Source organism: Uloborus diversus, chromosome 3 (assembly GCF_026930045.1).
Source record: "Uloborus diversus isolate 005 chromosome 3, Udiv.v.3.1, whole genome shotgun sequence".
NCBI classification, from domain to species: domain Eukaryota; kingdom Metazoa; phylum Arthropoda; class Arachnida; order Araneae; family Uloboridae; genus Uloborus; species Uloborus diversus.
The window spans coordinates 172,877,376-172,891,629 of record NC_072733.1 but is presented as its reverse complement, the minus strand read 5'-3'; the positions used below and the strand labels follow the sequence as shown (position 1 = coordinate 172,891,629).

The 14,254-nt window shown below is 34.0% G+C and overlaps 1 protein-coding gene across 1 annotated transcript in view; it reads left to right on the top strand.

Annotated features, from left to right (window-relative positions):
- The window catches only part of LOC129219291 (CREB-binding protein-like), a 123,843-nt gene that overhangs the window by 51,278 nt on the left and 58,311 nt on the right, over window positions 1–14,254 (top strand). Inside the window, exon 2 of the mRNA XM_054853630.1 lies at window positions 1,464–2,251. Coding sequence (XP_054709605.1) covers window positions 1,464–2,251 — 788 coding nt within the window. The remainder of the gene's footprint in view (window positions 1–1,463; window positions 2,252–14,254) is intronic.

Here is a 14,254-nt window from a genome sequence, read left to right as displayed (position 1 = left end):
AACTTCTATTTCTGTTTTATACTGAATGAAATAATTCTTGTTTCAGATATAAAACTGTTAAAATTTTTGTCTGATTAATGCTATACGACAAATTCAAATATTTTTGTTAATATACAGTGAAAAAAACCTAGCATGTAAAATTTATATTCAGGCATGTAATTTTTAGATAAACATAAACGGCAGGGCATGTAAAATTTTAAAGATTTTTCTTGCCCTGATTTTTTTTTTCCGCCCTAAAGGATGTTACTGATAAACCGTGCCCATCTGCAAGTGGAACTGTTGTTAAATGAAAAAATGAAGAATAATTGCTAAAAAAAAAAAAAAAACGGACTGCGTAAAAAACGAAAAACAAAACACACACATACACACACACACAAAAAGTCTAGTAGTTTAGAATGTTAAGTATTACTGAATAACAACACGATTAAAATAGTTTTATAATCAATACACATATAAGACAAAGCATAAATTCAAAAGCGGAATAGAAAGATCAAATTTTACGAGGTTCCTTGATTGGTCAAAAAGGAATGGACCCCGACTGTTTATCGATTGACTTATTAATCATCAAAATTGGCTAAGGCGTTTAGCTTCTACTACGCCACATAGGTACAAACATACATATACAGACTCATAAACACTAGAGATGAGTACGGGCTCATTTTTGAGAGCACGCCGAGCCCGAAAACTTGTAACCGACCCCGGGTGATATTTTCTCGGACCAAAATCCGAGCCCGCCCGATCCCGAAGGAAATTTGCATCAAAAACCGAGCCTTCTACAGTCTGACATGATTTAGTGAAATGTTAAGTCTCAGCTGTTGTTTTTTACAACAACTAAATATGGGTGCTTAATTTGCATCTGCGATTGGCTTTTTTTTTTATTTCTCTGTTAATGCAAAATTTTATGTCAGATATTCTTCATTAACAGAAGTTTCTAAATTTTCTCAAAATGCTCCGCTTCAAATGCATTACTGTATGACATGTTGCTGTAGTAATCGTTAAAAAAAAACCTTATAAATAGGTGTTATTATTTTATTCATTTAAATTTTCACATTGAAGGAATTGATTTAAATGTTTGTTTCTTTTTCTCACAGCATGTTTTGTTTATTTGCTTTGAATTTGTTTGGAGATTAACGATCGAATATCTTAGCTTCAGTCCGAGCCCCTTTGCGTCGCGCACGCGCAGTCGGGTAAAAAAAATCGTTTTCAATGTGTTTCTGCTGGAAAACTGGCAGTTGTTGCTAGTTTCAGTTCTTTAGTCATAAAAATTTTATGTTTTTTTATCGCTGCTGGGTGGAGAGCTGGACAGTTTCAGCTAATAAATCTCTTGTCATAAACTAATACAGTGGTCAAAACCCGCTTTAAGAAAGTGATACTTTTTATATTATTTTGGTGTGTAGTTGTTTTGAATGTATAATTAATTTCCTCAATCGCAATCGCTAAATTTCATTTCTTTTCTTATTTAGATTTTACCTTTGGTAAACTCTGGGATCTGGAAAATGAATTGCCTGAAGAGTTGATGGTGGGTACTCCAGGCCTCGAAGCCTCCGACCTGCCGCAGCAACAACCAAATAATCAAACAAATAATACTCAACAAAATTTACTCAATGGAACTGGTGAAAGCATTTCAGGTGAAAATAATGCTTCTACTCAAAGGCATCAACAGTTGTCCCAACTGTTGCAAACGAAGCCACCTGCTTCACACAGTACTGTACCAACGTCTCAGCGGATTCCGAGTCCAAATGTATCTTTGGCAAATATCACAGGGGTGAAAAGTCCTCATGCAAATAATATGACCCCTCCTAATGCCACTGTAAATAAAACTGGTACTCCTGTTTCATCAACAGTTCAACACATTAACGCTACTGATGGTAGCATAGCAATTACGAACATCTCTAATAGTATGATAAATAGTTTAAACAATACATCTGGAACTATGGGTATGAACAATAATATGTTGCTAATGCAGAGTAAAGCATCTCAAAATGTAGTTTCACTTTCAACTTCAGTTGCTAATACCATACAGCATCAAGCGCCGTTAACTGTAGTCCAGCCTACAGTTAATCAACCTACTGCATCACTCATCAATGGTAATCATATGGCTCTTGCAAACACGAACTCTCTAAACATAACACGAGGAGTTAATCCGAATGTTTCATCTGCAATGACTCACAGTACTGTCATGGCCCCAAATTCGCCTCATCAAAATATATTGGGGCACCTATCATTGAATAATCAAGGTGCTAATATAAAGGTATTTGCTTTAATTACTTTTTTCTTAAAACTATGTTATTGTCGAAATTGTAGTGTTTAATTATTTTTTACTGTTGGCAAAATATATTCGTTTGATTTTTTTTTTTTAAATTTTGACACCAAAGTATTTTTTTATGTTCTAAGCTAAGACAGTATAAATGTATAATTGAATTCGTGGGTATGTATATTTTCTTTGTTTTGTGTTTGTGGCCTACTGTTAGTATACTGCACTTTTTCTCTCGCTTAACTTCTTTTTAAAGTCGTTACAATGTATCCTCAAAAAATTAGGTTTGATGGTTTCTACACCTTAAATTTACAACTGTTATTCTATTTGCTTGTATGAAGAAATTTAAACCAGCTTTTTCCCAACCTTTTTCGCTCTTAAAACCCATTGATTTGAATTCCTGGAAACCTTAGCTTCAGTGTTATTACATAATAAATACGTAAAGTAACCTCCTTTTGTTGAGCAGTTTGAAGGCAGTATTACGAAAAAATTCTGGTAAATATCAGTTTTAACTTTCCCTGCAAGATAGGAAACTGCTCACTTCATAGAAAACTGTTTAAATGGGTTCAAATAAATATTAAAATATCTTAACAGTTGATGTAAATGTCATATGGGATTAAAAGTAAGACATCATTGTTAGCCTCAATTTAAAGTGACTAATAAGTTGAGATTTTTTTCTTTAATACTGCGAAACCCCGGGTAGGGAATCGCTACTTTAGTGAAGTGGTAATCGACTTTTTCTTTGGGCTAAACGTTTATGACAACCGTTTCAAATGGGCTGTAACATTTTTTTAGGGAAAAAAAATACATACATCATAAATAAAGTCTTCTGGAACTTGCTGAATTCATTTAACGAACTTTTCAGGGTCAAGCGATTTCGGAGTTGTTTGCAAAAACTGTTTTCTTAAGGTTTTACTTGAACAAAAATGAAATTTATCACGGCTAGTTAAAATTTTAGACCGCCGTTATCTGGCTATTACCCTGACCAATTCTCAAAGCGCGGCGGGGCACATGCAAACCGTAGGCCGCAGTTTGCGTTGCTAAAATTAAATGACATATGGTAAAGCGTAACAAAAAATAATTTAAGTACTAAATTCAAAAACATATTCGTTTATTTCCCCACCTCACTAAGTGAAATTGTAAAAAAAAAAAAAAAAAAAAAAAAAAAAAAAAATGAAATGAGAAGGGAGGAGCTTTTTTTTCTGTGCTTGTTACAATCGGGGACTCTGTATCTGACTATCACAAGAGTGGGTATAGATTGTGGCTTTTTTCTTTTCTTTTCTCTTTTTTATTTCCCTTTTTTTCTTTTGGCGATGACACAATGCTACAAAGTAATAAATTGAACTTCAGATATTTGGGTATGTAAATTGGTATAAGCATTTTCTTAAAAAAATTTAAATAATGCTTTGTTCAACGCGACATATGTTATAGTTAACTAAGCCCCGAGTTTAGTTACAACTTTTGAGTCACTGGAGACTTCAATTGGTAATTGTTAACAAATCGAACAAATTTCGATGGCATCACTTCAAATTATCAAAATTGTGCTTAATTTTCAGCTATCTGTTAAGTATTCTTGTCGCTTAAGTCTTGTTTCGTTGAAAGCTGAGAATAAACCACCACCTTTGTGGAGAAAATAATTTCCCATCAAGAGCATTCATCCGTGAAGCGTGACACACTAAATTGTTTCTCTAAGAATGCCACGTAAAAGAAAAGGGAGTGCCGAAGTTTGTTTATACTTCTTATATATAAACTAATTCTTACGATTTAATTTGTTTATTTTCTAATTTAAAAACAAAATCCTAAATTTGTGATACTGCTTTAAGTGCATCATAAAAATGAGTACATTATTTCAATAACAAAGACAAGTTACAAATTTTAAGGAAATTTCTTCACGTCTAGGTATGTATTATATGAGTTAAAATGTTGCCTATATGATTTTGTCTGGGCCAAACCATCTTCTCTCATTGCATATTCGTATAAACATTCAATCTTAACCCTTTCACTACCAACCTTGTAATTTTACCAAGGAAAATGTCACAGTAGTCAGAAATCATGATTGACAGTGCAATGAAAACGCATGTATGACCGGTAAGTATAGGTAAGTTAAAAGGTGCTTTGAATCTAGATTAGTAGAGCTAACTCATCCGACATTTTGGTTCTTTCAGTGCCCCTAGTGTGTGTATGAAAGCAGCATTGAAAAAAACTGGCGTTTAAAGTTTCAGATACGTTGCTTGATTCATGTTTTAATATTTTAGTCTACAAAAGGGGGCGATATGATTTATTTAGGTTTAAAACAAGTGCTGCATGAAAATGCAATATTTCTTTTCGGGAAACATTTCCCAATAAGCTGTAATTAAATTTAAGAAATCAGTATCTTGCTAGATTTGCTCAAAGTGGAATATTACTCTACTTCTCATCAATAGTTTTTAAGACGTAAGCAACCTGCGACGACAATATTGATTTTCAAACTAGTGAAACGAGGCTTCCAAAGCTTTCTAGGAACCAAAATGTCGGATAAGTCGGCCTGACCTCTAAAGTAGTTCTTGCCTACGGACCTAAATGTTCCGCTGTTAGCAGAAGTGCTGAATTATCCCTAATTATTAAAACGGAAAAAGTTGTCCACTTTTTTTATTTTTTTTTAACCTGGCTCGGAACGCAATTTCCATTTCCTCATCGAAAGTGGTTTATTCCTCATTGATGACAAAGTAATGAGAATCTTTCTTTTACTAACAGCACTTTTTACATTAATGCTGTTGAAAGACAAATTTTAGCAAAGAAAAGTACAAAAAATGAAAGAAAAGTAACAGTCTCGTATTAAATTTTCATTTACTTCCATATAGCTTTTACGCTTATGAATTGAACCCTTTACGCTAATAACAATTATAGAATGCCTAAGGCTTAGTATTCGAGCGTTGAAGATACAGTATTTTAGTGCAGTGGTATTCAACTATTAAAAGTTGTCATCTGCTTCACGGAAAATTTAGTTGAATCTCATTTTTCCTTTGGCTTTTCTTCTTATTGAGTATCTGGTTTCTTAAATGCTTCATGATTTAACAGCTTTCCAAGATGTGAAGAATTATGCCGAAACGGAACTATATTTACGTGGTAACTTTGAATATTTTCGTTTTCATGACCCCAAAAAATCAAAGCGACTGTAAAAAAAAACAATTGCTGACGGTGGTGGTAACGAGTGTTTAATGCGAGTCATCATCGTCTAAAATTGTTCACGGTATTCCTACTAGTAAGTAATTAGATAAAGCTGATAAGTGTTTAAAAAAACTAAAAATATTGAGAAAACAAATAGCCATTTTAAGATATTTACAGAAAATGCTTACAGATGCTAAAGACACTCACAGGGAACTGTTAATAAAAAACTGATTAAACTGTTATAGCAGATGTTAAAAATTGTAATATCATGGCCCCCTGATATCTTAATTGGGCACTGCTGATGACTGCAGTAACCCGGCAAGACGAGGCAAAAATTAATGTTATCATATTGATATATTTATTTTGAAAGGAGAACTTTCAAAACTTTTAAATCGAAGCAAATCCATTATTATTATTATTATTATTATTATTTTTTTTTTTTTGAAATAAAACCAGTGTTGTAGTTTAATACAAAGTATTCGGGAACACACCGCTTTTTTAGGGTAGATGTCTTTAGAATTTTTTAAGCCATATAACGTCAGTTTAGATTTCTCATATCTGCTTTAGTTCGAAAAGCAGACACTTACTTTCAAGTTAAATTTTTCATATTAGACGGAATTCAAACTATTAACGTATGAAAAATAAGTTATGAAGACTATAGAGCTCCAGATTTATTGTTAGAAATTAAAAGCCTTATGCTCCATAAGTTTCATTATTATACCTCGAAGCGAGCAACACTTAATCTCTTGGGATAATATCATCTTTTGTACAAACAGAACATCACAACTAGTTATGAATAGTAAGTGTTTTCGATTCCAGATTACCTTATTCATCAAATTATCATCAAACTGTGTTGAATCGAACTCGTTTAATCAGGATCAAAATTCACACATGTTAAACATTAAAACAATCTGCGATGTTGGCTTTGAATTGATAATTTTTTTACATGGATCATAACCCATTCCCAGCCAGCGCAGACCTCTATTTTGGGTATAGAAAAGAAAAGTGGGGGGGCGTCAATTTTCAATACCTGCATATTTAAGTGAATTTTTAATTTTCTAAAATATATGTTTTTAAAAAAGGGGGATCGGGGGGATGTTTGACCGCCAGCTTCATGGTCATTAATTAGTCCTAAACGAAAACAATCACTTCTTGCTTCTAAAGTTAGGTGTTAAGTCGACACAACCTAAATTTCTGATCACTTTTCTGATTTCCTAAATCCTCAGTTATCACCATTTCTTGTAAATTATTCAAGGTTCCTTTCCCTTGAGTCTGAAGCGCCTAAGATACGAACTGTAGGAAAAGACGTACTCCAGGGTTCTCAACCTTTTAGTCTCTGCGCCCCCTTTGAACACTGACGGGAGCTCACGCGCCCCCCCCCCCTCCGGCCCTCCCCCCGCCAATACGAAGGTACAGTCAAAACTTGAAACTGAACTAGTTGGGATAGCTTGATGTAAATCTCGAATGCTGTGTGTTGTGGCATAAGTGTGCAAAATTAAATTGTGGCTTCTTGTGACTTGATGTGGTGGTGCTTTTGCAACGTTACTCGTTTGAAAGTTATTTATTGTTGTACTGATATATGAGGCTCTCAGGGCTGAAGTGTATCTAGTCCTTGAGATACTTAAACCTAGCTAACGGAAGCATTCGGAGCTAAAGTGATTTTCATGGACTTGATCCATTTTAGCACAGAATGGTGTTATCATTGTAAATATTAAATGACATGGTGCTAATTCTGTGTTTATTACTTGAATGCCAGATAGTTAACTATATTTAAAACAATCAAGTGACCGGAATTTCTAAAAGTAATAATTTTAAGCTTCTTCAAAAAAAAAAAAAAAGAAAAAAACAGCTCGTTTCAGTGTTTTCCTCTTCACTCTCAAAAATTATTTCTTCGATTTACTTTAATTTTACCAACAGTATATATCCCTTGACTCCCCCCCACCCCTCCCATTTCACGGGTTTTTTCGTTTAATTCCTTCAAACTGTTTTGTGTACGGGATACACCCGGAAATTGCGCCCCTCCTTCCAAACGAGTAACTGATTGCGGCCGAGGCGGTCCAGACGTGTAACGGGCGAACTTACTCTGGAGAAGCCCTTCCCTTAACTATGGCAGTCTTCACACCATGACATGAACCTATTATATGGGAGTATCACGGCTTCATGCTAAAAGGTAGGGAGTTGGTGAAGATAAGTATGAACTAATGTAACACATTTCAGTTCATGTCATTTAAGTATTTCTAATAACTGGAAGTTAAAAGGTACGTTTAACGTTTTATTTATACTTTCAACTAAAGAGCTTTTATTTTTAACCTATGTAAACAATTAATAAGGCAGAAAAAATGTGTTGCATTATTGTTTTTACATTTATTGAACTGGTACATTAGTTTGGGATTCTGCAGTCCATTTTTGGCTAAATAAAATATAGAATACTACGTCAATTTCTTTTGATGCTTTAGAAGATCGATAATTTAAATCAGTCGTTCCTACTAAGTTCTCCTAAGAGTCATTAGATTGGTATTAAGTGTAGCAGGCAATTTACCGTTCATTAATTGTTCCTCTGAAATTGTCTTTGTATAAAGCTCCAAGAAGTGCTATCCATTGAACTTCTTTAACACTACATACCAATGTGTAAGTTACTTCGTATTTTAACTATGTGTGTACTACGTAATTATGTATTGGAGCCTGTTCATACTCAATCCAAATGCATTTTAGATTTTCAATGATAATCCAAATAATGTGATTATAATTTGAAAACAAAACGTGGCTACACGAAAACAAAATAATACATTGAGTTACAAAATAAGTAATGTTTTCCTTCACTTTTCAGTATATAATTCAAGTCTGCATCAGTGTTAAAACGTTCAAGAATCAATATACTCATAATGAATATGATTTAAGACACAAAGATTGTCAGTGTAACCTTACAAGTAGTAACCTTACTGTCGAGTGCTTGAGCACCCGTATGCGACCAGAATAGAGCTTTATTCAAAGCGAGAATGGGACAGTTCTGGGAACTGTTGTTTTTCTCCTGAAACGTAACCTGTTACAGCTCTTTCCCTTTCATGTTTTCATGAAACATTGGTCGGAGGTGCTTTGTTCGGGTGTACCCGAATGAAAAATAATATTTTTCGTCACATGTTTCAATGCAATACAAAACCGGCAAAAAGTGGAGCTGTCCCCTTTTTGCCAATTATCGAAAGCTATTTCCGTTTGAAAGGATCCCGTTTTCCGGAATCCAGTTTCCAATTTATGTATTTAAAAGAAAAAAAGGAATAAATCGGAATCAAATCCAAACTTAGAAAAAAAATAATAACGTGATTTCAGTTGCAGTAGCGCTAGTATAACTTTATTTAAATTGAAACTTCGTTAGCTCCGTGAACGAGGTGACGTCATTTCAAGCCACGCCTCGTTCTCATAGTTTAAATTTAGTTTTTGAAGTGTTTTTCATTCGGATATTCAATTTTTGTTGCAAACGTTTGCTAGAATTTTGGTTATGAACTATTTCCAACCATTAAATTCGATTGGTTGCAACTTCCTAATTTGGTTACTCCTGTCGTATTTTATTTTATTTTTATATATTATTTGTAGTCTGTTTCTCTGTGGCTACGCGAGAACTTCATTTCTTTATCAAATTCAATGCTTTACCCCTAATTTTAAAGCTTATCGTGCTGGCTAATGTTGAAATAGACCCACGTTATAAATTTTTTTTTCCTGTCAAAAAAGCTTTCGAAAAGCACCGGATTCAGTTTTTCGGTTAAATTTATAAGTTTAACTTGCGCTATGATCGACAAAGCTCAAGTTAAACGCTCAATCAAAAGAGCGTTCGGCTGGTAACCGTGTTCGGGCCAGCCCCTGGACGATCTGCAAAGATCGAGAAATTATTCAAATATCACACAGTACATGTACGCTTAATATACAATAAGTAACATACGTGATGCAGCAAAATAAATGAGCCGGGAAAGCTCCTTGCCGTTTCCTTGATGCAGCCTGCATAAATATACTGTTATTCGAAAGTTTTTTTTTTTTAACTTTAAAGCTTTAGCTTCGGTCAGAAAACTAAAGCGTAATGTAAAGCAACATTCACACATCTTCCGTACGGCACGTGAGCGACGCATTTTTCTCCCTTATATCAGTTTTGGCAAGAAGGTCGCCGCCACGTGGTCTCCCCCGCGAAGATTCCTGCTTCTACAACCACTCCCCCTTGCCGTATCTATGTCTCAATAATCTAAGCTTCTGATGTAAAATGATCATTTTTGTTCAACTAAAATGCGTTCACACCTTTTCAGAAAAAAAAACCCTATTACTCACCCTTAACTCTGCGGAATTTAAAAACTATTATCCAAAACACATATAAAGATAGCCACTGTTGCGACCAGCTGGTTCGTCTATCTTTGCAAGCAGACCCAAAGGAAGGGAGGAGGAAGGTGTACTCTCAATGCTCATTTTGTCGGAAACTAACAAAAAGCCCGTCCACTTTTACGTTAATGCTTTATTTTTTCTAAGTCGGGGGGGGGGGGGGGGGGGGGGCATTGATCTCCCTTTGAAATTCCGTAAATACGAGCCTACCTATCTCTTACTGACCATCTACCAATATCAACCTCTGTTTATCTATCGATCAATCTATACGATCTATGCGAAGCTACCTCCGATGGTAATATCTTTTTCTATGTTTATGAAACAAAGATCATGCAAAAAACCGCGCGCTTATTTTATTTAATTAAAATAGCACCATAAAAAAAACTCTGTTCCCCGTAGTGTGCAAAAGATAAAAAAAAACTCACTGCTTTTATGGAATCAAATGCACACAAATATGTAACCTTAAAGACGTCGGGGGAAATAACGTCGAAATGGAAATAAAAAGGGAAACAAAAGCAAGCGCTGCAGTTGGAACAGGCCATCCAACTAGCAAATGACGTCATCGTTTGTCGATCCACAATGATATTGGGAAGTGAGCACTTCGATTAATATTTTGGTTAAATAAAACTATTTGGTTTATTTATTATTGACTTCTGTTATTTTAGTAGCATTACAAGTTCTACGTTTTCATTTGAAAACATAAAAAGGAACCGATAATCATACATTAAAAAATACACTGAGCTTAATTCATAGTATTTAACATAAAAACATTTATAAGTATTACAAAGTATTCAAATAACTAAACACGATTTTATTTTACAATCATGTTAAAACAAAGTGATAAATAAACACAGTTTTATTTTTCATTGGAAATTGTTTTTTAACTAATCGCATTTTAACTACTCGTATATTGTATTGAAACATTAAGTCTTAAGAAGTATTCAAATAAATAAATGAACTTTCATTGTACAATTACATCAAAACAAAAAATATTACTATTGTATTTGAATAAGAATTAAATGAAATTTTAAAAAAATAAATAAACATTTTTACTTAAGAAAACGGGAAACATGACTGCAATATGTTTCAAAGACATAACATCAAATTAAAGTACATAATACCATATTATTAATGTTAACTTAGCTGAGCAAATTTATGCTTTTCAAAAGACGTGAATGCTTGGGTGCCATCCCCCAAAGTAGACGGTACCCTACCCCCTTCAATTATGAAAACTTCAAAAAAAAAAAAAAAAAAAAAAACCCAAAACATCTCCATCTCCCTTAAAATTTCAAGGGCACAGTTATTTATAACTATAGCCGTTGAAAAGCTATCATTACTATGAGACTATGATTCCGAACCCCCCCCCCCCCCCCTTCGGTGGGCACTCTCGAAAAATTACACAGGAATTCAACTTGAAAAACGTTAATTAAAGAATGTATAATACAACATCATGAATACTGTATGTTGTACATCCAAAAAATGTATTCAATATCTAAACAGCCTTTTTTTTTTTGGAATTCGGCTACTTTTCCATTTTTAGCTTTTTCTGCTGCTAATGATTCTTGTGTGTGGGGGGGGGGCTTTAATAGTTCATCATTTTAGGCTTTTGAAAAATTATTTTAAAAAGCATTAATTGATGACAAAGTAACCTTTTTCAAAAAACTTTCCATAGAATGACCATTTTAGCAACTTTCTTTAATACTTAAAACCTCATATATGTTAAATTTAGATCAACATTTTGCTGAGTATGCTCTTTTAGGAAATCAATGTGACAGTTTTGTGACAGGGGGAAGGGAGGGGATAACAAGAAGCGTGACATCACGCGTTGTTTATAACAATATGCTCATGCTGAACAGCGTTACATGTAACAAGGAGGAGGGGGGGGGAATTTGTTCAAAAGTTTGCATAATACTTTATAGACAGCCCCTTAATTCAATTTATGTTACAGTTTCAGAGTTCCTGAAAGCTTATTAACAGAAAACCCAAGGAGTTCAAAAAATATGTAGTTCAAGATATTTTGCCCTTTTTAAGCATAAACAAACAAGCACAGGGCATTTGGCAAAAACACGTTGTGTATCCACTGTTCAAAACTAATCTTTCGCAAGCCCAGAAATTATGAATACCGTTAACTTAACCACAATGTGTGCATAAATATCATAAAACTTAAAGACAACAGTGAAAAAAAACCGTATATATTTTTTTAATTTACGCACAGAACCAGCTTGTTTGAATAACATTGCAGGGGCGTAGTTGGGGGGAAATGTTTGAGTATCGGACCCACGACCTCCGGCGTTCAAATCTAATCTTCTATCTCAGAACTACGGAAGCCCATCAAGGAATGTTTTTTGATCAAAATAACACATGCTAGCGTATGAAACAATTTAATCGAAACGGAAAATATAAGATTAGTTCAGTTAAAAGCCTGTTTCAATAAACTTGTTTACATATTAACTGAATATCAACACCAAATTACGTTGCTTCTGATAGCAACAAGTATATTTGCAGAAAATTTTGACATATGTATATTGTCAGCTTGGAAAATCCATTTCGAATAAATGCGTGTACAAAGTTGAAAAAATAAAGAAATAAAAAGTTGCAAGTTAACCGTTTCAAATATTAAAGCAGTATACTAAAATTACAAACTACAGACAAAGATATCAGAAAGGAAACTGACAATTGTTTGTGTAATGGAGGAAAAATTAAGTAACCTTAACTGCATGAACTTAAAAGTATAAAATGTAAATTTGTTTATCTGAGAAAAGTACTTACCTCCGAACTTTAAAATTTATTCCATGAGACGCCCAGCTTTTTTCTTCACATGCAGGTTGTTCGGAAGCGGAAATCGCTGACTCAAATTCACTCAGCAGACACTTATATTATATATATATTTTTTAATTGCCTCTACATTCCGATACGTGGAAAGGATGAGATAAATCCAACAGTATTGTATTCAAAAATATGCAGCCGAAGTTAATATTTCCTATTTCATCTATTTCAACCAGACCAAGAAGCACTATTGTTTAACTGGTAGACTGCACTGCTTTCAAAGTTTCGCGCCAAGTTCAAAGATCGACTACTGGTGGCGTAACGAAGCGGGGGGGAGGGGAGTTGTCTGGCCTGTTATCACGTGGGTCTCAGTTGGAATCACGTGATCAATCACGTGACGTTATTTCAATGACGTAATGACCATCCTAAATTGGAGATTGAAAAAATTTCGGCCGTGCCGTGCTCTGCATTAAAAACATAACTATTGCGTATTTTTGAAAACTTTTTTTTTTTTTCTGAAGAAGGTGAAAAGGTTTTACTATTACATAGTTGAATTTCATAAAAAGTACAAAAATTGCTTGATCTGCAAAAATTTTTCATCATTCTTAAAAATAAATTTCCTACATTTTAGTAGAAAAAATTTTTTTTGGCGCAATTGGTTTGGAATCTGTGGGGTAAAGTACTAAAAACTGCTTAAAAATTGCATAAAAAATTTAATAATTTTTTTCTAATTAAAATATCAATGTAAATTATAGCCTATATTCAGTAAATTACCGCCCATTAGCCAGGGCTAAAGCAGAAATACGTGAAATACACCGCCAGCTCAGTCATTTCCAGCCTAGGACAGCAGTTTCGTGCTTATTAGCTGTCCTCGGCTGGAAATGACTGAACTGGCGGTGTATTTCACGTATAGCCTATAGCCTTCCTCAATAAATGGACTACTCAACACAAATAATTTTTCAGTTCAAACCGGTAGTTCATGAGATTAGTGCGTTCAAAAAAAAAAAAAAAAACTCTTTAGCTTTATATTATTAGTTTAGATTAATGCGCTCCCATTCATCAAAATAAGCACACACTTTTTTTATTTGAGAATATTTCGAAGTTGATGCCTTTTTTCTGATATCTGTTATAATATAGCTTCGCTTTTAGACGAGTTTTTGAAAGATATGCGAGTATTAATCATTCAAAATATCTTGCATTAACTTTTTTGTTCCATGTTAGTAATGTTGAGCAAAAGATTTATGTAATATCGAATTTAAAATGTCCTGAATTGTAATCTTTTCTTGCATATTTTGTTTAAAATATCCGGAGAATCCTCACTCTGCTGAATACAGCCCTTTTTATTTGTTGTGAATGTTCTAAAATAATCGTAGCCCAGGTCCGCCATTTCAAAATTTCCCGGGGGGGGGGGGTTGCGTTCAATTCTGTGTTTTCGGGAAAAGCCTCATTTCATTGTTACTAAAATCGGTGGGGGGGGAATTGATATTACCGGAATTAAGTTATACCGGATGGATACCTGTGAAGATGTAAAAATGTGTAAATAATGTAAAAGATGTTAAATTAACTATGAAAATCAGAATCAGCTCGCTTTTTGATGAAAGCATTTTTTCGTTCTCTGTCAAAATCTACCAGCTCACAGAAATTACGATTTTGTGCTGTGTAAAATCGAGTGGTTTTTTTCACTTAGTAGATGGCGTTTCCGATCCAATAAAGTGAGTTCAGAGGAAGAGA